Below are 27,997 nucleotides of genomic sequence, written 5' to 3'. Positions count from 1 at the left end.
TCAGAAGAGTCCTTGTTGGGTGGCATAGAGAGATGCACTAACTCCCTGCTTTTATTGATTGATTCTATTTTTGTACATACTGTAATTACTGCAAGGGTCAGTGTGTAACCCTACCTCTTTTTTTTTGTTTCTAGATAATTGTCCCCTGAGGTTGCATTTGATGAATTTTTATTTCATTTTCAAAAAAAGGTGCCTTGCTACAAGATAGATGTTTTTTATTTTAAAAACCCCACAGTCTCCAATAAAAATGCCATCTTGTTTTTTTAAATGATACGTGACACACTAATAGGTCCCTATAGGGGTACCACACAACAACATCACCCCAGCCTTTCCTTGCAACATGGAGTGCAGTCTTGTAAGGCAAAATGGGTTGAGTTTTCTGCCAACTGCCAATGAAAAGGGATAGATGGCTGTGTTTGCAAACATGGTCTGTTGCAATGGGTATCGCACTGAGTAACAACATGGGTGTGGGAAGACTCACCCAGCACTGAAAAAAAAGTGGGGTAAATAGTGAAAGCACACATCTGCTTTCACCCATGGATCAACATACTGAGAACAGCAGGCAAGCAGGGTTACCCTAAGGTAAAGAAGCAATCTTGAATTACAAGTAGACACAGGATATTCATATACGTATCCCGATGGATACAAATACAAATATTGGCACCATAGGTTCCAGCCAAAACTGAAGCCCTCCCCCTAGAAACTGCTGGTCCACTTACCGCTCTCCGTGCAGTGCACGCAGCCATCGTCAGTCACATAGCACCAATTGCAGAAGTAGCCCAGCTGGTGCTTCTCCACCTCTCCGCATAGCTGACCACTCAGCAGCTGAGCAAGGAGACTCATCATCCCACTTCTTTGCCAGAGTGGTTGGCCATGTGGAGAGGCGAAGAAGTGCTAGCTGGGCTACTTCTGCAATTGGCACTATGTGACTGACAATGGCCCCGAAAGTCACAGTTACAAGTGGAAGAACTTTGTTAACTTTGTGGAAACTAAACACCTGGAGGCTTCTCCTGTCTCGTTATCTACTATGCTTCAATACAGTACTTATGTTACCTTTTCTTGATGGATGTGCAACCAAGAGAGACATCTGTTAAAAGCTCTCTGACTCATTCCCCAAAGGCCTCCATTGAGGAGGACCTGGGTATGACCTTAATTCACAAGACTGGTAATTAGACATGGGATATTCGTTTTTAGATCCCAAGGTATGCGACCACTGGTGCCATCAGACACCAAATCCTCCCACCAGAACCAGCCGGTCCACTTACCGTTGGAGGGTTTTCTTGCACTATCTAGGACCTCCTTGATTGAAGAGAGATCCTCCACGCTGTCAGATGTAATGTTTCTACAACTGGATGGAGAATAGTGCCTGCATCCTGCGTGAGAAGATGTGGTAGAGGAGGCAATTTGAATATGTCTGAGGCCATTGCTTGAAGTGTGGGGAACAAAGCTTGGCGAGGCCAATGTGGTGCTACAAGTATTACGTCTGATTTTGTTTGACGTATTCTGATCAAAGTTCTTTGTATGAGAGGGATTGGCGGAAAGAGGTAGAGTAGGTCCTTGCTCCAATGGATCATGAACGCGTCCCCCAAAGAGCCCCTGCCGCGAGCTGCCCTCGAGGTATAGAGGTTGCACTTTTTGTTGAGCTGGCTTGCAAACATATCTATCTTGGGGGTCCCCCACTGATGACACAGTGAGATGTATATCTCGTTCAGCTCCCATTCGTGTGATTGACTTGTTAGTCTGCTGAGCTTGTCTGCTATCTCGTTGTCTGTGGGGGAGATATGAATTGCCACTGGGAAAATGTGATGTTGATAGCACCATTCCCATAGATGGACTGCGATATACAGAAGAGATTTGGAGTGTGTCTCTCCTTGCTTGTTGATGTAATACATGGCCGTGGTGTTGTCGGTGATTAGCTGTACACCACAACCATGTAGTAGGGGTAGAAAGGCCCTGAACTACTTTGCAACTGCCAGAAGCTCCAGATGATTGATGTGAAGGTTCCTGTTGTGCTGGGACCATAAAACGTGAACTTGATGATGCTCGCAATGTGCTCCCCATCCTTTGGGACTGGCGTCCATTGTGACTTGGACTGTGAGCTGTAGAGGTTTGAAGGGGCAGCCAATCATCAGATGTAGAAGGAAAGTCCACCACTGTAGTTGTTGGGCGAGCTCTGGAGAGACAAGCAGTTGTTTCCTCTGGCTGTCGTGAATGGGGTTGAAGAGAGACAGAAGCCAAACTTGTAAGGACTGCATTTTCAACCGTGCATGAGACAAGGCGGGTGTTGTGGATGCCATGAGTCCCAGAAGATGCTGTGCATGCTGCACAGATACAGTTCTGCCTGGTTGAAACTTGCGCACAGCGGTCCTTATTTTTTGAATGCGCTCTGAAGAAACACTCTACCTATGGTGGAATCCAGTCTGGCTCCTATGTAGTCCATCACTTGGGATGGTTCGAGAATTGATTTCTTTGTATTGATTGTGAGACCGAGGTTCTTCAGAGTGTGAAGGATGAATTTGGTGTTTTTGATGGCTTGATGTTTAGATGGGGAAACTACTAGCCAGTGGTCTATGTACGGTAAACTTGAATTCCCTGAAGGTGTAGTTATGCTACCACTGGGGCCATGCATTTTGTAAATGTCCTTGGTGCCGTGGACAGTCCGAAGGGGAGAACCAGGTATTGATAAACGGTTCTCTGAAATACGAACCAAGGGTACTTTCTGTGGTTTGGATGGATTGTTATGTGGAAGTCCTTAAAGGACTCACTAACCTTAGGCCGCCCACTAAGTCACCTACGCCCCAGTGGTCTCTTCATGTGGTTCTCCATGCACTGACTTGTCCGCTTTTTGAACCTATGGCGACATGTGACCTACGGTTGCTATCCTTCAAGTCCTTATTCCTAGTAGCCATTACATCTGCCTGAAGAGCAAGTGAACTGGCAGCACTACGATCAGATCAACCATATTTACAATTTTTTTAAGACAAGGTGATCCTACACCTAGATTTATCTTTTTTACCTGAAGTGGTCACTGACTTTCATGTAAATCAACCACTTGGCACAGTGGTTAAACTGCTGTACCGCAGCCAAAACTGTGCTCACGACCTGGGGTTCAATCCCAGGTAGCCGGCTCGAGGTTGACTCAGCCTTCTATCCTTCCGAGGTCGGTAAAGTGAGTACCCAGCTCACTGGGGCGGGGGGGCAATGTGTAGCCTGCATAATTAACTTGTAAACCGCCCAGAGAGTGCTTGAAGCACTATGGGGCAGTATAGAAGCAGCACATTTTTTACTTTGCTTTGTTATATTGCCTACTCTTTTCTCGGATCCACAAACTGACACTGAGTGCATGCTTCACACCCTTTATGTCAGAAGAGCCTTAGCCTTTTATGTTTCTCGTACCAGAAACTTCCGTACTTCTCCTAGACTGTTTTTATGCTTCTATGGCCATAAGAAAGGTTCTCCAGCTTCATCATCAACCCTCTCCAGATGGCTTGTCTCGACTATTTCACTAGCATTGGTTTTTTCAAGAATGGAACATGTAAACAGATCTTACACTTTACAGAGTTACAACACAGAACTCCACCTGAAGGCCTTCGAGGTCACTCAATGTCACGTTCCTGGGGGTTACAACAGCTGAAGTCAGATAAACCAGTCCAGGGTCAAGGATACCAAGAATGCAAAGCCAATGTCCATAAATCAACTCACAGAATGAAGTCCAGTGTCAAAGTCCAGAGTCCAATACCGGCATAGTCCAGGGGCAGAGTCCAGAGTTCAGAGTCAGGAACACGGTACAAGAAGCGTGGATGCAAGCCAAGGTTTTGACTCTTTGCTTCCACAGAATTTCTGGCTTTACTGGGAGCTGTTTTATAGTAAAACAGCTCCTTGAGCTGCTGAAAACCTTTCTATCCTGTTAATAGGACTAGATGAACGTAGGTTTCTGTGGACAGCCTTTGAGCGATCCTTTGATCTTCTTGTACTAAGTCTTTCCCGAAGCCTGGCCCGAAGCTTGTCTGCTGTGGAAGGAGAATCCGGAGGCGGTTCAGGTGTTTCTGATCTCTCAGCATTCTCTTCAGCCTCAGTTAACCCTTCTGGTTCCAGGTCTTCGGATGCACTCATGACACTCAACCAGAGCCATGGCTACTTCAACCAGTAGCCATGGCTACTACATGGCATTGATGTACCTGACATCTGTAGGACTGCCACTTGGTCTAACGTCTCTACTTTTGTAACCCACTACAGACTAGACCTGAGGGTTAAAAGAGAGACAGGTTTTGGGAGAGCGGTGCTAATATCCATTCTTCAGTGACAGCTCTCCTTCCAGTGAGAGTGCTAGTCACCCTTTTGTGTGCGTTCACAGAGGCCACGATGAAGAAAGACAAGTTACTTACCTGTAACCATGGTTCTTCAGGTGGACCTCTGTGAATTCACACATCCCGCCCGGCCTCCCCACTATCCGTCACTGAACATGTCTAGCATAAGCTCAGGCTATTGTGGCGGATAAATGGAACTGGGGGCTGAGGCAGGTGGAGCATGCGCTATAGGGACAACTTAAACTTTGTTACTTTTCTCTTAAAGCTTTGGAATATTCCGAGAGGTTCAGCGCAGGCACTGATTTAACCCTTTTGTGTGAATTCACAGAGGTCCACTTGAAGAACCATGGTTACAGGTAAATAACCTGCCTTTTTGCTGTATGCTTGCTTGTTTCTCTCTCACACTCTCTAGTAGTTGGCAGCTGAGTCCAACCGTGATGGGCTTAACAGATGCGACTGGACTAAAACTTGCATCCATCTGGGTTGTGTTGGCTGGCAAGGGCAAACTATAGTCTGCCCCCCCCAATAGTCTGAGGGACAATGAACTGGCCCTGTTTTAAAAGTTCGAGACCCCTGTCCCAACCTAACTCATTGAGTTATTCAGCTAGTAAGGGTCCACGTAAAAGTATTATCACCATAATTTACACAGTTACATTAAACCACTTGTGTTGATACTAAAAAACTGACTTTTTGTATAGTATTTAAGTTGTGAACATACAAAAAAAGGAGGGGGAAGGCCATATAGTTTAGTAAATAATTGTTGTTGTTATATGCCATCAAGTTGGAACTGACTTATAGGGTTCTCAAGATAAATGAGAGATGTAAGGAATGGTTTTACCAGTTCTACTCCTCCGATCAGTTTCCATGGCTCAGCAGAAATTCAAACCCAGGCCTTCTGAGTCCTAGTCGAACACCCGGTCCACTACACCATACTGGGTATCCTCAGCAAATAATAAGGCTATAGATTCACATCATCCAAATACAGTGGTGCCTCGCATAGCGAGGTTAATCCGTTCCGGATTAACCTTCGCTATGCTGAAGCATCGCTGAACGGGGCAGCGATTTCCATTGGAACGCATTAAACATCGTTTAATGCGTTCCAAATAGGGCAAATACTCACCGTTCAGCGAAGCTTCTTCATGGCCGGCAGCCATTTTCGCGCCCTCGCCTCGCTTAACGAGGGCGCGAAAACGCTGCGCGCGGCCATTTTAGGCCATTTCCCGGCTTCCGGCGGCCATTTTGGCCGCCGTACAGCTGATCGGCGGGGGCGTTTTGCGAAGATCGGTAAGCGAAACGGTTACCGGTCTTCGCAAAGCGAATTTTTCCCTATAGGAAAAACGTTGTGCGATCGCATTAGCGATCCGAAAAAACCGGATCGCTATGCGATTTAATCGTTATACGGTGTGCTCGTTAAGCGAGGCACCACTGTATTAATACTTTCTTATGATGCAATATATTTTGGTTTTTAAAGAATGCAACATGTAAACAGATCTTACACTTTACAGTCATGTGTTTTATCCATTTCCTTGTTAGCTAGGAATATCTAGAAGAAATAAACTATGCAATGTTGATTCTGAGCAATTAGGCCTTATTCTGGAAATAATGTGTATGCATAGTAAATAAATTATAACATCTCGTGCTTTTCTGAAAATGCTAAAATAAGCAGACTGATTCTATATTTACTCAGTCAACCCTCTCTAGTTCAGCAGGGCTTATTCAAGCATACATATATGGGATTGCAGACTTAGCTTAAGCAAACAGAAAACCATTTAGCACATGGAAATACTCAAATGGATTTTAATTATTATGAACTGTAATACACTGACAAAACATGGAGAATGTACAACAAAGGAAAACTCGTTCGCAGGATTAAAAAACCCAAAAAACTTGACAATAGCTTTTTAATTTTCACACCACAGTACAAGCACATGAATGTTATTGACTCTGCATCCTACTTCTGGACTTCCTGAAGGCATCTGCGTGGCCATTATGAACTATTTTGCCTTTTGTTTAAATCCAACAGTGTTCTTATTATATTCTTTCTAAGTTTATCTTGTAATGGAGAAGACTGAAGCCACATAGAATATGTTCTTCAAATCACTGGGTTTTTTTTTCAAATTCTGCCCCAATCAGGATAGTACTCAAACCTTAATAATTATAGAAATAAATCACATTGAGAAGAGATTTTTAGGTGTTCCATCAATACATGGCACATAAACACAGTTTTGGGACGGACACAAAGTTGATCTTGTACTGCAAAGGAGATGTTCAAACCCAAGCCTCTTGCCCTGGCTGCATCTGCACCTTTACACTGGTACAAGGGACTGCATGTTTCAAAGATGTTACTCAGAGAATACAAGCTGGTCGAGCATAAAAGGAAGAAACTCCAGCACTTTTATCCAGGGCCAGGTTGTAGAATTATCTCAGTTCTCCCTGCCTGGCCCAGTTCTCAGGATTAATTAATATGGGATTGATCTGGAGGATCTCTTTAACACTGTTTAATCACCATCATATCTCATAGCTATACTGACCAGCAACCAAACAGCAGTGCATGACTACAGTAGCTGTCCTCTTGTCCCCAGCATTTAAATCCACCTGGATAGGGAAAGTACAGCTTCTAATCTGTCAGAAACTGTGAATTCAGAATAAATCTGAATTGAGTGCCACCTTTTCTTCTCCCAGGGCTCCAGCGTTTGTCTCTCTTCCTCCTCACGAAGTTTGGCTCGGTCAAGGGGGGGGGGGAAGTCACCTAGACTAGAGGGTCAACCAGCCCCCCCACCTCTGCCCCTGCCCGTGTCACTTAACAGAGGGAGAGCAAACCGCACACGCGACTCAGTGGGGCTTGCTTCCGAGACCAGGGCTGCTGCGCGTGTAACCCCAAAAGAGTCCGGCTTGTCAAGGGCAGGCAGGCGAGGAGGTCCACGCAAGGCAACCATCATGCCTAACCCTTTCAGGCCCGTCGCGCAGACCGGTCCCCTCTTTCCCCTCCTCGCCCTCTTCGGACCTTTTCGTCCCAGTCTCGGCCCCGCCCCTCCTTCCTGACGTCAAAGCCGTCCGGCCAATGAGCGGGGGGCGGCGGCCCCTTTTTGGAGGGGGGCCGGGCGGTGGCGGAGGACGAGGAGGAAGCAGGCCGAGCCAATGGACTGGAAGGATGCTTCCCGGAGCGAGAAAGGCAGGCGGCGGCGGCGGCTCCTCCTCCTCCTCCTCCTCCTCCTCCGGGCCAGCCCATCCTCCCCCCCCCCCCCCCGGCATCAGCAGGCGAGCGAGGAGAGTTCCGCGGTCGGGTGCGAGATGCCGCTCGGGCTCCTTCTAGCTGCAGGTAAAGCCCGTTTGAGGCAGGCAGACAGGCGGGGGGGGGGGGAAGCGGGCAGGCGGGCGCCCTAGAGGCCGGGGCTGGCGGAGGATCGGAGGGCGTCCCTCGACAGGCAGGCATCCTTGGGGTTGTTCCCACGACCGAGCCCTCTGCGGCAGAGGCGGCTCGCCGCGAGCCAGCCCCCAGCCTAAGGAAGAGCGCACTCCCAAGACAAAAGGAAACACGCGAGACACAACAAAAGCGGCGGAGGGAGGGAGGCGCGGAGGGAGGGAGGGAGGGATCCGGCCCAAATAACTTCGGGATGGACTCGCTTCCCGGCTTCCAGGCTCTCCACTCCCCCCCCCCCCGTGTTGCCCTTTTCTGGAGGAGTTGTTGGCGGGGTCCTCCCAGCCCACCCACCCCCGAGCGGTGCAATCGCTCCAGTTGCGCGTCTCGGGGTGTGTGTGTGTGTGAGGAGTGTTGTTACCTGCCCGGGTGCGCGGTGGGGAAGATGCAAGGCGGCAGCCCTCAGCGCGCCGAGGAGGCGGGGGGGGGGAATCAGCCCCGTTAAACTCGCGAGGGGAAACTTGGGTCCGAGAAAAGGTTGCGCCGGATGGGCAGGGTGGTCGGTCCCCGTTTTAGCCGCCGTGGGTAGCGAGGTCTTCCTGCACTGGGGCTGAGCCACCGGCATCGAAGGGCACAACTGGACCTTCAGTGCTTAAGTCTTTTGTGGGCAGGCGCAATCCTTGGCTCCCCCCTTTTATACAAAGGGCTCGGGGGTCCTCTTTGGGATAAGCACAAGACCATGGATTTAATTCCAAGAGAAATAATATGATGGATTTTTTTTTAAAAAAAGATCTGCTGTTAAGCCTACTTTATGAATGATTTGGAAACTCGGTTCACACTTCGTGGGAATTGCCGACTAGCAATATCTTGCGAGAAGGAAGATGGAAGAGTCATTGTTAAGAAAGAAGCGAATGCAGATCATTGAAGTGATCCTGTATGAATGTCGGATCAGGAAAAAGTAGAAGGCATTATCCAACCCTTGTAAAAAGCTACAGGGGAGGGGGAGAGAAAGAAAAGAGAGCCTGTAGGCCTGTGCATGTTTATTTAAGGGTAGGCTCCATTGACTGCAGTGGAGCTTACTTCAGAGTAGACATTGATTGGATTGCGCTATGTCTCCAAAAATTTGGGAAGGTTCATCGCTGAGGAAGCTAAAGATGTAGGATTTCACTGCATGCAGGATTCCTGCATCAGACTTGTGCACAGTAATTCAAGTTGTTTAAAGAGATTTGCACACATGGTGTGTATGTGTGTGTGAGAGAGAGATAAAGAAAAGAATCCTCTGGAAAGAACATCAGAACTTTTCAAGGGAAAGGCAGGATGTATATTTATAGTGATACATTAATTTCCTTCTCCCCCCCTTTTTTTTTTAAAGAGATGGCACTCTTTTATGTTGTGATGATTGGAGGAGGATACCTGTACAATATAGCCTGCTCCTCTATACCTTTGCTGGCTACTGTGTTGTTTTAGTTACTGCTTTTGGAAAAAACCCAGTAGGTTGGTTTTAAGACATATGGGAATATTAGCATATTGCCACAAGGGTTCCTATTAGCTCTTGTATGCCACTTCATGTAATTTTTATGAGTACTGCTACCACACGGAACATTACTATAGTTACAAGGGCTGAGCTTTGAACTGGATTAGTACATGTGTAATACTAGTTCATTCAGTGCATAACATCCAGCAAGCCCTTTGCTTTCGCTACATACTGCTTGCCATTTTTCAGAAGTTCAATTATGATTTGTTTCATTTTGTTTTGTTTTCCAACAAGAATACAAAACCTTGTCATTCAGCGCAGTGACTTCAAAAGTAAAAAAAAAACATCTAAGAATGGTGCTTAGGATGGAAGCCTTTGAAATCTGGTTCCCAGCATTTCAAAATTTAGTGGAGGGGAATTACTTGTGAATAAATAAACCCTACAGCATATATTGAAAATGTATTATGCTGCTAAATATACAGTGTTGCAGGATTTTTGTTTTTTTCTGAAACAGGAAGTGATCTCTGGGATAGTAGGCCTAAAGGTAAGGGAGGTGCATGAAGGAAGGAAGGTACATTTTTAGAAAATAATTTGCAATGAGTTTCAGATATAACTCTATCATACCAGCAAGAGCTTAGTTTTCTGTCTGTATTTGCAGACTTTAGGAAGGGATATGTCATATATGCCATGAGAGTAGCCAACCCCATCAATTGAGGTTGGTACCCAGAGAGAGAAAGAGAGACTTAAGCCAAAGGAATATGTTGTAGAACAAAGAATTTATTTTGGATATTTGACATAGCTAGTTGCATAAACAGTTTTACTTTTCAACATTTATGGAGTTTATCAAGTTGTTACTGCTTATAACTGTGTAAGATGTAGAATGCCTAAAAACATGGCTGTTGTAAGCATGACGTCTTGTGTCAGAGTTGCCCTTTCTGAGGCAGAATAATTTCTCATTGAACTCAACATGAGTGCTTGAAAATGTCATGAGGAAGGTTCTCAAGATTCACATTGCGATTCTCGTGGCCTCTAATATTTGAAACAGCCCTGTCTGTAGGGAACAGTAAACTTTATGTGGAGACTTTTAACATCAGCAGCTCTCCTTTCCTCACCTGAGTGCACACCAGAGTGCCCTGTAACCAGGGTGGATTTGATATAAATCAAATTGATTTAAATTGTGATTTAAGTTTTAAAATAATTATTTTTGATTATTTAAATAAGAAATCATGCTTTAAATTTAAACCATGATTTAAATCAATTCGATTTTAAAAATCATTGATTTTTTTTTTAAATCCATCCTGCTTATAACTCCATGAAATCTGACAAGGTAGCTTTGTGGGTAAAAGATTTCAGGATGCTATCATGAGAAGATACCCAAGACCTGAAGAGCAGATTTAGTTTTCTTTTGCTCCCCTGTTCATTAATGATTGATAGACCCATCTTTCAAAACCCATTTGATTGGGTTAATTGATTAATTTCCTTTTGTGAATCCCTGTCTCATTGTTGATAATGAGGCAACATTAAGTGAAATGGGAGAAGATAATGGGCAACAGCCAGCATATTGGCGAGAGTACCTAAAAAGAAAGTCTTAGTTGCTTTTATGAAATGGCAAAGCAGTTTGTGACAATGGATATATCTACTTGTGTGAGCTTTGGAACCATAACTTCAGTTTATTACTACCGAAAACTAACGTTCCAAACTGTGGAAATAAAGGGCTATACTGGGGAAAGATGCACCAGACTCTTACATGAATATGGAGTGCATGCAGGAATGCTAGGAACAATGTATGTCTTATTTGCCATAATCTCAGCATCCCTGGAATATCTTATATGTATGGTTGGTTTATTCATCTGCCCTCTCAGAGTACCAGTGTTCTATGAATAGATAACATAATGTGCACAAAGAAGGGTAAGCAGACACTTTCATAGACTGAAGAAGTGGGTTTTGTTGGAAGTGGATTTTGATCCACAAAAACTCACACTGAAACAAATGTGTTCGTTTTAAAGTACCGCAATCTTTGATCCTTGCTTTTTTTAATTTTTAATTTTATTTTTGCTGCTAACTCTTATTTTTAAGACTCCATTAGCTGTTTACAAAAACATATTGTATTTGTTTCAGATTTGCAACCAACATAATGTTGGCTCTCCGAATTTTGGACAAGTATTGTACAAAATGGCACAGGTGCAAGTTAACCTGGACCATGACATACCTCTGCTACTCCTTCCACCCTACTGGGTTAAAACCATTGTGGGATTTCTTTCCATCATCTGCTTTGTGAACAGCTATGATGGGGATTTTGTCTTTGATGACTCTGAAGCTATCATCAATAACAAGGTTAGTGCCTTTTTATTTTGGATCTTGGCTAATTACTAATCATCTGAGATGAGTAACAATCTGTTCTAGCAACCAGGCTGAGGATATTTAGTTGGAGATACAGGCTTTTAATTGGCTACCTTAATCAATGGGTTGAAAACCTTTTTAATTGACTACGAAACTGTCCTAGCTGATGATTAGTCTCATGTGGAACAGAACTCAGATTTAGTAAAGCCTTTGCTTGTGAAACTATTATTGGAGACACACACACATAAACCAGAGTTGTTCACAGCTTCCTGCTTCTTGCATCATGTGCGGAAGAGCTGGACTGCACTGTGACCTCAAGCAGTTGACAATCTTCTTTAAGCAATTACTGGCCAATTCAGTTAAATTCTAAAAGCTAGGAACAGGCACCAAGAGCAAACCTCTAATAATCTTATCATGCATTTCCATACATCGGTAGTGGCTATAAGGCAAAATCACAAATAAGCTTTGCTTTTTGTAAAGGAAAGATAAATTCATTTGTTTTATTCATTAGTCACGCCATGTGACACTAATTCTAGCTTTTTGGTGATACTTCACTCAATGCTAGAATCAGGAGTAGGCAGTGTTGAACAAAGCTTGAGGCCCACACTCATGCAGGGGCACACAATTAATCCCTGGCCCCTCTTCTCTCTGTTTCTCCTTGCCCCCTTGTTGTCACTGCCTGTTTACAGGCCCTTTCTGAACATGCAAGCAGTGGCAGGTGTGAGGAGATGGAGTAGCACTCTTGATGGACCTTTTACTTTCTCTTTGAATTTAAAAGCAGTCAAATGAGCAACAGCAACAATGCCAAGAGACAGGTGGGCCCAACCCACTGCGCCATTCTTCCCGAAGTCCTAGCAAAACCTGGCCATCTATCTGGTCTCCCAGCATTCGAAAGGGTTAAACCTTCCCTTGTTAATGCTCTTTAAAATGCTGGGGTTTTATATACAGTCATCATGACTAGCAGCTATAGATAGACGTACACCATGAATTATCCATTCTTGCCCCATACTTCCACCTGTCAGTGCATTCACTTGAAATCCTGCAGTGCTCTTTGCTGAGCAAGGCCTGTTAGTCTTGCGATATCACTGCCTCACCCTTTCTCAGCATCAGTAGAATGCAGAGTTCAAATTGTGTCTTGAATTTGAATGGAGAGCCCTAGTTGCAAATCTCCTTTTAGCTATGATGTTTATTTCGGTAGATTTGAACAGATCTCCATCTCTCAGCTTAAACTACCTGACACCGCTGTTGTGACAGTACAAGGGAACAACGCCCCCCATTATGGTTCATGAACAAAGAATGATGTAGAGCAGAGGTCCCCAACCCCCCTGTCTGCAGCCCAGTGCCAGTCTGTGGCCTGAGCTGGACCGGGCCCCGGAGAGAGACCTCCCCCCCCCGCATGCACTCCCCCCGGATGCACTTCCCCCAACCTGTTTATGTGTGTGCCTGCACAAGTGCTGCGCTGCCCTTTGAGCATGCACATGAGTGTGCATGCGCCTGCACAAGCTCTGTGCCACCCTTCGCGGATGTGCATGAGGGTGCGCAACTGCATGAGTGCTGCACTACTCTTCACACCTGCGCACGAGTGCACGCACGCTCCTTTGTGCATGTGCACGAGGGCAGGGGGTGCCTCGCCTTCCCCAGCCGGTCTGCAGGGCTAAAAAGGATGGGAACTGCTGAGGTTGGGAACTGCTGATGTAGAGCATACATTTAAAAGTGTTGCTTTTCATGCAGAAGGTCTCTGATGCAGAAGGGTGTTTTTCCTCCTTCTTTTCCTTCAGCATTTCACACAGGTGGCTTTTGCATTTCTCTGAACAATATTGACATGCCCTTCCACAGTCCATTCAACTGACCTCTTCCTCTTTCCATGCACATTTTCTCCACACATCCCAGTACTTACCTCTGAAGCAGACTAATGTTAAATAGATCTGTTCTCTCTTTCTCAAACACACCTTAACATTCTGGTTTTGCTCAGGATTCATTGAATAAAATCACTTGTGTACAGATTTTTATATTTCCTCCATTTGAAAATGGAGAACTATCTGCTTTAAAATGTCGTCCAGTATCCTTCTTGAAAGTGAATAGCAGTGTCTCCCCCGCCCCCCCATGGAAGTGCTTGGTGGGATCTGAACTGAGGCATACTGAGCGGAGACCCACTGATATAAATAGCAGTTTAGTTAGTTATGAATAACTTCTACTGGCTACAGTGGGTTTATACTAAATATGACTATGTTTAAAGCCAATACCTTGTATTTTTTTTTGTCAATATTAACTCAGTTTTAGAAAAAACAGAATTTGTGTCTTGCCAGTTGACAGGAAAAGAGCTGGTAACCTTGGCCTTTTTGAAGAGTATCACACCGTTTGATTTTCCTCTGTGTGATCTGTGGCAGGTGAATGCGTGTTGTAGATCTAGTGATTTATGTCTAGGCAAATGTAGGATTTTACTGTGTGGTTCTTTTATGAAAGTTATATACTTCCTTCTTTTCAGTTCTAATGGAACATAACTCTTCCAGTTGGTCCTATGCCTATTGAATGATTGATTGTGTTTATATCCCGCCTATCTATTTATTTATTTATTTTATTTTATTTTATTTCTATCCTGCCTATCTGGTCATACTAGACCACTCTAGGCGGCTTACAATCAAACCAACAATAAAATTTTTAAAATTTTTTTAAAAACATTACAGGTAAACAAAGATAAAAATCAAAGAAAGTATAAAAAGAAAAAGATCGTCGAACGACCACTCTAGGCGGCTTCCAACATATATAACAACATATAAAATATATAAAAAAAATTAAACATCAATAGACAAGTTATTCAAGATGTATAAAGAGAGGAAAAAGAAAAAAATATAGGAAGAAAAAGAAAATCAAGTATTAACTGCGTAAACATCCAGATTTTCAGTTGGTTTTTAAAGATGCCTAGTGAAGGGGCCGCACGAATCTCCAGAGGAATGTTATTCCAGAGTCGAGGAGCTACCGCCGAGAAGGCCCGGTTTCTAGTTTTTTCCTTCTGGGCCTCCCTCAGCGTCAGGCTCCTCATCATCACCTCCTGACTTGATCGGATGATACGGGTAGATTTTGGTGGGAGTATTGGAGTACGGAGCAGTCTTACTGAATTTTATTGGTGATCAAGACAACCTTCTAGATATGTTTTTGCCATTAAAAATCGCTCTATGTTTTGTTGTGTTTTAAATTTGTGTATAGGAAGGATTTGAGTTTTGTATGTTTTAAAAAGGCAAACATTTTAGTCAGAGTGTATGTCTCTTACATGGGTTAATAAAAATTGGTCCTTCTTGAATTTTAACACCGTGGTGCATAAAATCAAACACTTTATAGATTCTAAATCAACAGAGGAACATGAATATACGTGATTATGCTAATGAATATATGCTGTATAGAGTTGAGAAGAAATTGCATCCTTTTTTCCTTCTTGCTACAGCTCTGTAGTATGTACTATATTTTGCTTCTTGAGAATACCCTTGTGACTTGTTTGCTTTGAATTGGGGCTGATTCAGACAATCATTTCTAGGGCATATGTTCCGACTGTTGTGATTATGTGTAAAATTTCTCAGCCCAGATTGAATGAGAAGGTAGTGCAGCTGTCATCTCAATGCTCCGCAATGGGCCATATGTCAAATTACTATCTCAGTGCAAAGGCTTCTGACAAAATGATTTGATGCCTGTTCACCCAGAAGTAAATCCCTGCTGCGTTCAGTGGAATCGTCCACAAACGGTGGCTTGGTTTGGGAGCAAACCACTGTTTTCTAATTCCTTACCTCATATCTAAAATCCAATCCTTCCACAATAACAGTGGCAAATAACATTGAACAGAACTTGGACCTTATAGTTAAAATTGTAGACCACGTCTTCACTTGTGAGGACTTGCTTGTTCAGAAAATTTATTTTGTACAATGTGAACTTTTTTATAAAAGCTATGCATTTACTGCTAATAAAGAGGGCGTTATCGTGCACAAGACCAATGGTATGTAGAGATAGGTGGTTCGTGCTGGGTCGATTTTTTGCCAGACAGGTATTCAGTGGTGCCCTGGAGGAGGCGGAGCCAGGAAGCCTCCTTTTTTAATCCACTTGTTTGGCTGAAAAATGAACCAGCATGAACCCGCTGAACCGGCGGTTTGTGCCCATCTCTAATGGCATGTATTCCAGTGAGTTCAAGGGTATCTTAAAGACTAGTTAGTTTTTTGGTTGCCTAAGGGTAGTTTATGGTGATTCTATCTCTAGTTCCAAATACCTCAGATAGCACTGCTGGGAAGGAGTCTTAGCTCATCTACTGGCAGTAAGCGGGAAATAACAAATTCCCTGGCTGCTGGGTTGGGAAAAGCTTTTCTATAGTACATCTGTTCCAGTGTGATTTTTGTGGGGGATTTTTTTTTTAAGCCACAAGTTTCTTTTTTTTTTATGTGCTTGATCATTTTACATCCTTTTACATGTACGTAAACCTTGGCAGAATGGAGCCGTTTATATTCTCAAACAAAGAAAAGCACTGGCAGTCGTGTACCCTAGAGAGCTGTCCAGACCCTAACGTGAGAGACTGGATGATGCTTCGTTGTGACCAGCCAGGTGCCCATGCTCATTTCAGCACTTTGTATACCAAACAAAAGCAGACAACTAAATACTTGTTGATGCTGCCCTGATTGCATCTGTTTGTGTTTCATGGCTGAATCCCCGGAGAGAGTTTGGTAGTGTGAGTTGGCGGTACTGGGCTTGAAGGGCATGTAGTCAGAGGAACCTGACTTAGTATGAGAGAGCTTCCCATTTTTCTTTGTTCCTGTCATATTTATTTGTGAACTGCCACTCTCAGAGAAAACTTAGCTACAGCCCTGTGTATGCCTTGAGTGGGAGTACGTCCAGTTAAACATTACATAGTTTTTGGATGTCTGGGATGTGAAGACAGAGCAAGGAGATACCTAAATAGTAAAGCATCTATCCTCAGTGTACCCATATTTAATCTTTTCAGTTGTTCACACACAAATGAGCAGAAGTTTTAATGACCCAGTTGCTGAGAGCTTGCCTGCCTCCCACCTGCTCCACAGGGTGAGGTGCGCTCATGACAGGGAGATGATGCAGATAAAAGTGGTGTGCTGCGAAGCGTTCTGTTTTTTGAAGTCCTGCTCTGTCTCCTCTTCAGAAATTCCCTTCCGATTTGATACTGGTAATTCAAAATATCTGTTCTTGAGGTTCTCTGTCTTACATTCTCTGGCTGGCATTTACATTGGCTGATAGGACAGATCTTCCCCTTTGATTGGGGTCCTAAATGCATTTACTAGGGAGCGAGCTTTATTGACTATAGTTGGGCTTATTTGGGAAGAAGTGCTGTTGTGGTTGTTATTAGTAGAGTCCTCCTGCCCCTGTCATTGACTTCCCCCTCGCCTCTGCAGTGTACCCCTCCAGATCTGCCTTGAAGGATCAGTACATGTGGAGGCATGGTGCGGATGGGGTCTCTCAGAAAGAGGAGTGGAATTCCTATTGCGTGAATGGACGTCTGTACAAGTAATGTTGGATTTACACCTAGTGTTGTGCTCAGGAATGTTATCTGTCAAAGTGAGCCCCAGGCCTTGAAAGCTGATGCCACTAGGTGTCTTCTGTTAAGATTTCTTATTATTTTCACAGAGGTAGAATAAATCCTGGAAGTGATTGTGGAAATTAGCTGTATTTAAGCACCATGTTAGAAGGTAAAATCCAACCACCCTGTGCACCACTCACCCCGACTGCATTTGGTAGTACAGCTCCATTGCCATCTGTTCAAGACCATGGAACGTTGTTAAAATAGGTGTTTGATTACTTACTTGTCCATACTCATAGCGAAATTTTGTCTATATTTAAATGTGTTAATGATTAACTGCTCATAGTGGAGCATTGAGCATTTAGTTTCAAAGTGTTTTTGAATCTTTTATTTGCTTTGCCTTATTTTCTTATTTACTGAAGATTTTTAAAATAACCCATGGATATAAGCTGTGCAAATTATTTCTGCGTTATAATACTCTAGGCAGCACACACATGAATAATTGTTATTGTTTGCATTCTATTTTGTGAATGTAATGAGATGCCTGCAGTGTTTCATCATGCCTAGAGTTTCTATTAGTGCAGTACAAATATAGTAGTATGTTCCTGTTATAGCAGAAATATTTGCTGGGAAGAAAAAAATGCTTAAAGTTGCAGTCCTCTATGCACCTCTCTGTCAGCAAGGCCCACTAAATAAAGCAGAGCCTCCTAAAAATATGTAAAATTATGTAATAGCAAGTTCTGTGGCTACTGAGTCCTGGGCGATGTTTGCCATTCTAAGTATAATGGTGTAAATGGCATAAATTGTGGTGACTTCCACTAATTAATGAATTGCTATTTGCATTCCTAGTCATGCTCCATGTTGTGCAACTGGCACACAACTAGGAATGCAAGTGGCAGACGTTTGCTGCTGCAATTTACACCATTAGCGTGACCATCTGAGGACTCCAGAGTGTCCATATTGAGACTTCCCACCTCTGAACAATAGACTGCTAATGAAACGTCTTGTTGCAAGTGATAGCTTTGATGTTGCCTTAGCCAAAGTTGGAACTTTGTTCTTCTTTCCCAAGTCCTACGGGCGAGATCTGGTGCTGAACCTGGGGCTACCTGTCATACAGAGGTGATCCAGTCTGTTGCATAGCTGCAGAATTTGGAGGAGGGCCTAAGATACTTTCCTGAGCTGGGGTTTTCATTCTTTCTTTGAAGCTCCACAATCCCTTGATGTCAGCTTTGGTGAAACAAAGGTGATATAGTTATATATTTACGTACCTGGACCAGAATCTTACATCTGTCCAGTTCATGACATCACCTCACCAATTTGCAATTAGGGATGCACCATTTGGGTTTTTTTGGAGCCCAGCTCTTAGAACTGCCCAGGCAGAATCTTGGGAGTTCTAACCCATAGACCCACAACTGCAAATACCTTCAAACACTTATGTTTTGCTCACCTGGAGCAGCACCTGACTTGGAGGCTCTATGCTGTCTCAGGCCTACTTTGTGTTGTTAATGTACAAAAAATTGGAAGCTGCCATGGTGCTTTCTGGATCTTGTAATTCTTCAAGAGTTGACCTCTGCAAATAAATCCTGCTCTTTCTTTATTGGTACTCTCTTTTCTCTCCCCCTCCCCCTCTGTCTCTCCTTCCTCATCTGAGTAGCGCTAAGTGGCTCTATTCCCACAATCCTGTGAGCAAAGATTAGTCTGAAACTCAGTTTGTGTGTTACCTGAGTGCTACCTGATAAACATTGCTCTGTAATCTCACATCAGTAATAAACTTTGGACCGTTGGACCACCTCATTAATAGAGTAAACTTTGGACCACCTTTCTACTGTTTTCATTTGTGCCTGCAGGGATCACACAGGTGTTGAAAGAGACCTAGTGTTTAGATAACGTTTGAGTGGCTACCATTTTTATTTTTTATTTTTGGTAATATGTGAGCTGGGCAAGAGATAATTATTTGCCCAAGGCTGCCCAGTGAAAGTCATAACCAAATGCATGTAAGTATCTAGATCAGCATTTTGTACGCTCCAGGTGGAGTCTGGACTGCAACATTTATCATCACTGTTAATGGTCGCTCTGGCTAAAGTGGATGGGAATGGAGGTTTCATTTTGGGGAAGACTAATGTGGATCTGTCATTGGAGGAAGTGGGCTGCAGGAATATGCCAAGTAAAATTCAGCAATCTTCAAGGTGCCGTAAGACTCTTAATCATTGTTGTTGCTGCAGCAGACTAACAGAGTTACCACCGTGGTGCTATTTAACCATCATTCTACAGGCCTTTTCTTCTGTGCGTTGCATTTGCTCTCATCTGTACTTGCTATGCAGCTGTCCAGGGCTTCAGTGCAGGTTGAAGAGCTCTGTGCATGTGGACTGTAGGGGATTAGTTAGTGTATCTGAATGCAACTATATTGCACAGATGTTCCTGTGAAAAACAATCTACTGTATTTTTCCGTGTATAAGACACCCCCATGTATAAGACGCCCCCACTTTTCTAATCCAAAATTAAGAAATCTAAGTGGGGCTTAGCAAAAGGAAGGGGAAAGGGATCAAAGCAATCCCGCAACTGCATTTTGATCTCTTACCCCCTTATACAGCCACGGGATTGCTTTGATTCTTTCCCCTCTCCTTTTGTTAAGCCCCATGGGACTTAGCAAGCAGAGGGGAAAGCAGTGATCAAAGCGATCCTGCAGTGCTTTGATCCCTGCTTTCCTTTTGCTAAGGATTAGCACGTGGAGGGGTAAGCAGGGATCAGAGCCCTGCAGGAACAATTTGATCCCTGCTTTCCCCTCCACTTGTTTTTGTACTCTCCTCAGCTTACTTCCGTGTAGAAGACGACCCTCAATTTTTAGTCTAAAAATTGTAGACAAAAGAATAGTCTTATGCACAGAAAAATATGGTACATTCTTCACATCCATTTCTTTTTATAATTTCCTTCTGTCTTTGGGCTACAGATAACCAGCGTCCCACAACACTGGTACCTCAGGATTCCTCATCACCACTTCACAACTGCTTCTTATTCACCAGCAGCATGACACAGTTGAGCTGACTGCTATGTTTCAGTATATCAGAACTCAAATTAAGACTCATGGCTCAGTAGCGTTCTGTAAAAACTACGAAGTGTCTTAGTGGGCAATTCAAGTAAGAATTTATCACTGTTTACCATCTGTAGGATTTGTGTTGGGCTTTCTGTTAGGGTTTGCTGGCTGCAAAAAAGAGGAAGAAATGAAAATGTACAATACATTGCTCAGCCCAGAATGAAAAATCATACATTGGCAGGAGAAACTGAAGGCATGTTACAAGCAGACATCCAAACATACCAGCACCCGGTTGCTGAACAAAGGAGAAAGCGTACCTCTTTACTGTAAAGTAATTTGTAATGTATGCTATGGTTGTAATGCTTATGCCAGATCCCCTCATTAAAACTTGTTTCAGCTTATTAGTGCAGACAGCTAAACGACATTGCATTTATGAAGGTTATTTTAACAGAAAGCTTTGGCTACATGAAATTAATGTAACTCCTTGGACAGATCAGGGAATAGGAATGCAGCTCATGCTGAATGGAGTTGTACTCCCTCTGAAAACACAAGTGTGCAGCTTGTGGATGCTCGTGGAGTCATCTGTGAGCCTGGATACTCAGTTTTTGGCTGTGGCCAGGGGGGCTTTTGCACAATTAAAACTAGTGCACCAGCTGTGCCCACTCCCGGAGGGGTCTGATCTGGCCATGATGACTATGCCGTAGTTACATCCTGGCTGGATTACTATAACATGTGCTATGTGGGACTGCCTATGGAAAATGTCAGGAAACTTCAGTGGGTCCAAAACACAACAGCCAGATTGCAAACAGGGGCTGCTTCCAAGGATCACACAATTTCCATGTTACAGCAAGGGAGTGCCACTTCATTAGCTGCCAATCCATTTCTGGGCACAATTCAAGATGTTTGCTATAACCTATAAAGCCCTAAATGGCTTGGGTCCAAGCTAAATCAAAGATTTTATCTCTTTTTATGAGCTTGCTCCAGTGTTAAGGTCATCGGGGTGGCGCTTCTCCCGGTCCCACTACCTTCACAGATGTGTTTGGTGGGACATGTGAGATGGCCTTTTCTGTCATTCCTTCCAGAGTGTTGAACTGCTTCCCACAGGATCTGGTCCCATCTTTGCTGTCCTTCTTACAAGAAGGTGAGAACCTTTCTCTTTAGGCAAGCTTTTCCTTGGTCACTGGCTGCCTGAGTGGGGATTTTTAATGGATTGTTGTACCTTACTGCTGTGAATGGGGTTTGGTATTGCTCATGTTTTTTATACTGTGTTTGTTTTATTCTTTTTTAGTATTTATATACTCACTGTTGTTAGCTTTAACGATGTAAGCCACCTTGGGTCCTTTTAAGGAGAAAGGTGGGGTAAAAACATTTTAAATAAATAAATAAGAAAGACACTTCTTGTGGTAGACATAAGAGGATATATTTATTTTAAATAAGAGCAAATCGACACTTCCCTTTCCACTACAAAATGTTGAGCTTAAATCCTGGGATCATTCATTTAAAGGTTAGAATAATTGACAGACTGTGTAAGAATGTGAGATGGAACCACTAGACCCCATATTTTCACCCAGTAAGAGGTACACGATAAGCATATTATCGGCTACATATGATCAGCCCATACATTTGAAGAATGTTTTTTTGTTTTTCTTTAGTGTTTCCTTACGTATTTTAGAAGTGCAGTAGAGGCTGTAAAAAAATCTCTCAGAAGTGAGGTGGGGATTAGATGTTGAGCCATGATGAGGATTTAAATCCCTGCTTGAAGAATGGGAGTTCACAAACTGACACCAGTTCCACATACCTTGTAGTGTTGATGTGCAGATAAATTTGGTGCATTTGTGGGAGGGGAGGAAAGAAACTCAGGCTCCTTGAGGAAGAGGGAGCATATGTACAAAATAAATAGTATGATCAGTAGTAGATTGTGGGAAACTTTTGCTTAAAGGTTGTAGCTGCATTCTGTTCCAGTGACGTGCAAACACTCCTGGCAGGATGCGGCAGCTGCCAGCAGGTGGGGTAGCCCCTTATTCTGCCCTTTTGCTTAGAGGTAGAGCATAAGATCAAAGGGTTATTTTAGCCAAACCTAGTTACGATTAGGTAACCAGTATCCTATCTGTTTCTCTCATAACATACTATGTAATCATGCTAACTATATAAAAGAGCTCTCAGGGCATTGCCAGTAGGCTCCGCTGGCTCGGACTTTCGCTGTCAACTCCTTTGTTCTCTCTCTAAGGCAATTAGCCTTCCTTTGTTCCGTGATCACCCACAGTAGATGAGAAAAACTCTGGACTTTTTCTTTACAGATCTGTTTTCCTGTTTTGGCTCAGCCAAAACAAAGCTTTTTACCCATGATGTTGATGTTATAACTTTGTGTTGTTTCAGGACCTCAGGGCAGATACCCCCCTTGGCGACCTGTGGCATCATGATTTCTGGGGCAGCAAACTCAGTAGCAATACCAGCCACAAATCCTATCGGCCGCTTACTGTGTTAACTTTCAGGTGAGACATTATCAAGCTATGCTGAAGAGTGCCTTTGTCCTTGGAAAAAGCCTGCAGCCCAGAAGTAGAATTCATTCAGGTGCTGCTTTTAGTGTGGAGGGCTGTTTCATTCATGATGGTGTACATTAATCCTTTAGCCATGGAGAAAAACGTCTGTGTTCCCATACGACTATGCAGAACCTAGAGCGCAAGACGTGTGCCCCACAGTGAAGCACCCACTCATGGCTTTTCCTGCTACATGGAACAGGCGTAGCATCATTCGGGCAAAGGAAGTAGGTATTGTTCCATTCCTGGTCATAAGGACTTGGAAGGCCATCAAGCTTACTTTCTCAGCTGGACCAGCTCCTGACCCAGTAGAGCCTAAGAAAGGGTTGGGTGGTGCAACTGCCAGTCTCTTATTCATTGAAGCACTCAAGAACGTGCTCAGTTAAGAGACTGGACTATTGGCTGCTGCTTGGCTCCTAGCCTGTTGCTGTGTATACTATAAGCACACGGGGGGCAAGGACGTTGTCAGTTGCTGACATGAACGTAAGCCCATGATGAGTGGGCAAAAGAGTAGGTGCAATGGGATGGGATGTGGTGAGGCAGCTGGTAGCGCCAGTTCCCTTCAAGAAGTGCTATGACTGGTAGCAAAAAGAGAAGTCTGCTTAAACTTAAGCTTACAAGAAGATCCCTGATGGATCAGTACAAATGCTTATCAATTCCAACATTCTGTTCACGCAGTGACTTACTGGATGTCTGTGGGAAGTCCACAGGGAACTCTTTTGGGGCCTTCTGTATTGCAGCGCACTGGGTCACAGTCCTTCCTCATTGGCTTAGTGGAGAGTGTGCATCCTTTCCCTTTGTCCATGGCTGCTGAATGTGATGACACCGTAATACTATGGGGAGGGTACTCTTCTTACTGTTCACATGTCACTAAAAGGGCTTCTGGAGCAAAGACTCTAAATGTCCTGGCTCAGGTTTAGTTCCTCTCTGGGTTAACAGACAGGATGAGAAGAGGATGAGCAAGAGGGTGAAAATGAGAAAAGAGATACAGTGGTGCCTCGCTTTACGATTGCCCAGCATTACAACGAATCCGCTTACCGACGATCTTTTTCTGATCGCAAAACGATGGTATAAATGGGGGAATTTCGCTTTGTGATGATCGGTTCCCTACTCCGGGAACCAATTCTTCGCAAAACGACATTTTTTTAACAGCCGATCGGCAATTTCAGAATGGCCACCGGGTAATTAAAATGGCTCCCCGCTGTGTTTAGGGACGGATTCCTCGCTATACAAGCAGCGAAAATGGCTGCCGTATGGAGGATCTTCACTGGACGGTGAGTTTTTATCCAATTGGAACACATTGAACAGGTTTCAATGCATTTCATTGGGGTTTTTAATTTCACTTTATGATGTTTTCGCTTAACAGCGATTTTCCTGGAATGGATTATCGTCGTTAAGCAAGGCACCACTGTAGAATGGAAAGGGTAAGAAAGGAGGACTAGAGGCAAAACACAGTACATTTCGGATGAGAAGGGGCGTGCTTCCTCCTCTCTTCAGCAACCAGGTTAAGGTACTAATGTGTTTGGATATCTGCTCATAACATTCCTTCAGTTTCTGCTGCATATGTATAAAAAGAGGAGGGCAGGTTAACTTTAGCAGAGTGCCATCTATAATAGTTGGCTGGATGGTTTACATATCTGGCTGTGATGCCAGAGGTTGAGAGTTTGATTCTCAACCTTATGGCACCAGGAAGAAGAGCAAGCCTGTGTATTCTCTACCTGGAAAACCCTGAAAAGGGTTGCCATAAGTGAGAATTGACAGCACATTAAAAACAACAACACTGTAATAATTTGAAAAAGATTTCAAAATTTTAAAGTGTTATCTGATTTCTAACTTCAGTGTTTTTCTATTGTTGCTCTTGTTTCTTTTTACAGGATTAATTACCTTTTAGCTGAAGGCTTTCACCCATTGGGCTTTCATGTCATCAACATAATACTCCATTGTATTATCTCCGTCTTAATTGTGGACGTCTTTTCAATATTATTGGGTGGGCTGCAATATACTAACAAAGGCAGACGGCTAAATCTTGTCCCTAAATCATCATTGCTGGCTGCTTTGCTATTTGCTGTACATCCCGTGCACACTGAATGTGTAAGTACAAAATGACACAATGAAAAAGTAGTGTAAAATGCCAGTGTTCCATTGACACACCCTACTTTTCCCTATCCCTGCAAGCGTGTATTGTGTATGCCATTCTCCAAGTGTGTTTGTGTGCGTGTGTACATGCCTGTGTATAAACTGCAATTGGTGTTCTTGCATAATGTCTCTTCACATCTGCTTTGTATTGATATGGCTGTCTTCATGCAGATGATTAATGCTTTAGAGAGAGAAACTTGGGAAAGACATGAGTAGTCTTATCAGAATGATTTATTAAAAATATTTCTTAGTTGTTCCAGTCAGCATAAATATTACTAGGGGAAAGTCATGAGTTGTGGGCTGAGCTGAGATATGTTAAGGCCATGAATGAAACATTAGGTTGTATCCGCTGATGGCTTTGCATGAGCGAGTAGTGCTGCTCAGGTAAGCCAGGGCACACCATTTTTTCCTGACATTGTCTACCCCTTCAGCCATCCCTCAGAACGTGGGTCTGAGGCAGCATGGAAGATACAGACTACACACGGTTGCAGTGCTTAAGGAGAGGTGGTAAAGACTGGGTTTCCCACCAGATGTGAATTGAGGCACTTTCCACTAGTGCAGAGCCCTCATTGGGTGCTGCCCAATATCTTGTAGGCAGGGTGAATAAAAATCAGTGTTTTTTTAAAAAAATAATTGATTTAAATTACGATTTTAATCATCATCATCATCATCATCATCATCTTTTTGATTTAAATGATCAAAAAAATCCATTTTTAAAAATTGAAATCGCAGTTTAAACCAATGATTTAAATCAAGGCCACCCTGCTTGTAGCTCATGAGTTCATGAGAACAACCATGCTGGATCAGGCCAAAAGCCTGTCTGGCCCAGCATTCTGTGTGCATGGTAGCCAGCCAGTTACCAAGGTGAAGCTGGTCAGCAGGACATGAGTGCAATGGCACCCACTGTCTTACCTCTCCCAGCCACTGATACACAGCCATATGCTACATCTGGTACTGAAGGAGATACACAGCCATCCCTGCTGGTAAGCACTCACAATCCTGCCTCCATTAATTGATCGAACTTCCTTTAGAGCTGTCCAGAATAGTAGCCATCGCTATGTCTTGTGGCAGTGAATTCCACAGTTAAACTGTACCGTGTGTAACATTCTTCCATTGATCAGCCCTGAATTTTTCAGCTTTAGCGGATGATCCCAGCTTCCAGTATTCAAAAAGAAAAAACTCCTTGAAATCTGCATTCATGACAGTTTCCTACCAGATCAGTACCTACTTAACTTCAGAAAGACTTAGAGCATCTAGCATCCTTAGGCTGTTTATTAAATCTCTTCTGAACCTGTTGTTTTCAAACCTATACAAGTCTCCATATCATCTCTTCTTCCTCCTGGGCTCCTAGCAAATGAAATAGTGGCTTTATCTTTTGAATTCTTAATTACACACAATTATTTATTGCGAGCAAATGTTCTACTGATCTAATAAAAGCTGATGAATACTTCACATCTCATGTGCTTACTGGCAACTATCATGGTACAACGATATCAGAGTTCCTTTAAAATACAAAACTTTTTCAGTAAAGAAAGACTCAAGTTGCTGAAAACAATTTTGTTTTCGTTAAGCGAGAACCTGTATTTTGAGTATAGATAGCGTGTTTTGACAAATGGTTATTAGAAAGAATCTGTCTCCAGCGGGTGGCAATTCTGGTTTCTTTTGTGCTAGTAAATATAAACCCAAGGAATGCAAGACTTTCATATGTAAAATGTCTGTTGATTTACGTCCTTGTATGTTCAAATAGTTGTTGTGTGTAGCGTAGAAATGTGCCTTGCATTTTAATTTTTCTAAGCGCCGCTTCTTCAATTGGTTCAAAAGATACTGTATATGATTAGGGCTGGAGAAACATGAATTCGGAGTACCCACCCTAGAGTCCACAAAAGTCCTACATCTGCATTGATCATTTGCAGGATACAGTGGTGCCTCGCTGGACAATTACCTCATGGGACGAAAACCCCGCAAGACTATGGTGCGTCGAAAGACTTTTTTTCTATGACCGTGCTTCATAAGACTTTTTTTTCTTTAGGAGACTGATGCTTCGCAAGACTTTTTTTTGAGACAGATGCTTCGCAAGACTTTTTTTTTTGAGACCGATGCATACGGAACCTTGCAAGACGATTTTTTTTCACAAGATGACGATTTTCGTGGAATGAATTAAAATCGTCAAGTGAGGCACCACTGTACGTGCTTGTAGCTCAGGGAGCAGGTCCCTACCTTTGTCATATCCTTGGGCTAGCTATTCTCCTAACTCCAGTGATGAATTCAGACAGCAGAATAAGAAATGCAGTTTGTATGCCTTGGAGGCTCCATGTAAGCCAGATACCTACTATATTGTGCAGCTGCTCATCATTAGAACTTCCTTCTCTGTCTACAGCAGAAGTCTGCTGGTTAAGCCTAGCCCATTAACCTGCTCCTGAAGTAATACATGAATATTGCTTACACCCTGGTGGCAGATGCACAGGGCTTGAGTGATGGGCCAAGGATTTATTGGATTTCTCATGGATTTCTTGTTCATTGCAAAAGTTGTTGCTTTGGGAAGCTTAAAAATGCTAGTGAAATAACCTTATTTTTACACTTTGGCACATTTTCCCATACTTTCTTTACCAGGTTTGTATCCCAAGAGCTCCTTTTTTTTACTACATTGTCAGGTGTCTGAAAGATCATTTCAGGGGACTGGGGAGAGTGCAAGGCCCCTCACTCCCAAGGAGTAGGGGAGTGGATTTCAGCTCTGAGGTGGACTGCTGTAGGGTTTTAAGGCTGCATTGTCTCCAAGCCCAGTTCTTTATAGTGTCTTGCCCTGGTGCAATGTTTTCTCTTCTCTTCTCATATGACTGTTGACGAGATATTTGTGGTTCTTGTGTTGCTTAAACATAATCGGACAACTCAGTTAATGCAGACAGTGCCCTTGCTTGTGTCTAATCTCTCTGTGCTCTTCTCTCCTGAGAAGGTCAAGAGTGCAAGCAGAATGACGTGTCCCACTTTATTGTCAAAACCAGTCGAGTGGGGAGGAGGAGCGTTTCTTCCATTTAGGCTTCGATAGCTGGACCTTTCTTAACAATTCGGCTCAGGGCTTTGTTAGTGACAAAGAAGCCCTGCTCAGCTACAGAGAGCTGTGCATCCTTAATGCTTCTTTTGGCCATGGGTGCAACTCCACTAAAACTGGGAACTTCTCAACTGTAGATTTCAGAGAGAGGGGGGCAAAACATTTGATTATATTGAAAGGGACTTTACAATGCTTCAGTGTGGCTAGATTGTGTTCCTAGATCCCAAAACCCCTAGTGACATAAATA

The 27,997-nt window shown here is 43.4% G+C and overlaps 1 protein-coding gene across 3 annotated transcripts in view; it reads left to right on the top strand.

Moving 5' to 3' along the window:
- The first annotated feature begins 7,513 nt into the window (after positions 1-7,513).
- TMTC4 (transmembrane O-mannosyltransferase targeting cadherins 4) overlaps positions 7,514-27,997 on the top strand; it is a 50,304-nt gene continuing 29,820 nt past the window's right edge. The window contains exons 1-4 of one of the 3 annotated variants that reach the window (XM_072994647.2): positions 7,514-7,626; positions 11,258-11,473; positions 22,408-22,523; positions 24,443-24,659. In XM_072994647.2, the coding sequence (XP_072850748.1) occupies positions 11,312-11,473; positions 22,408-22,523; positions 24,443-24,659 (495 nt within the window). In that variant the 5' untranslated portion in view covers positions 7,514-7,626; positions 11,258-11,311. The remainder of the gene's footprint in view (positions 7,627-11,257; positions 11,474-22,407; positions 22,524-24,442; positions 24,660-27,997) is intronic. The other 2 variants (XM_078391409.1, XM_078391410.1) reach the window with 2 other exon arrangements.

Source organism: Pogona vitticeps, chromosome 3 (genome assembly GCF_051106095.1).
Source record: "Pogona vitticeps strain Pit_001003342236 chromosome 3, PviZW2.1, whole genome shotgun sequence".
In the NCBI taxonomy this organism is placed as follows: domain Eukaryota; kingdom Metazoa; phylum Chordata; class Lepidosauria; order Squamata; family Agamidae; genus Pogona; species Pogona vitticeps.
The sequence above is the reverse complement of the archived record's forward strand: the minus strand, read 5'-3'. Positions and strand labels throughout refer to the sequence as shown.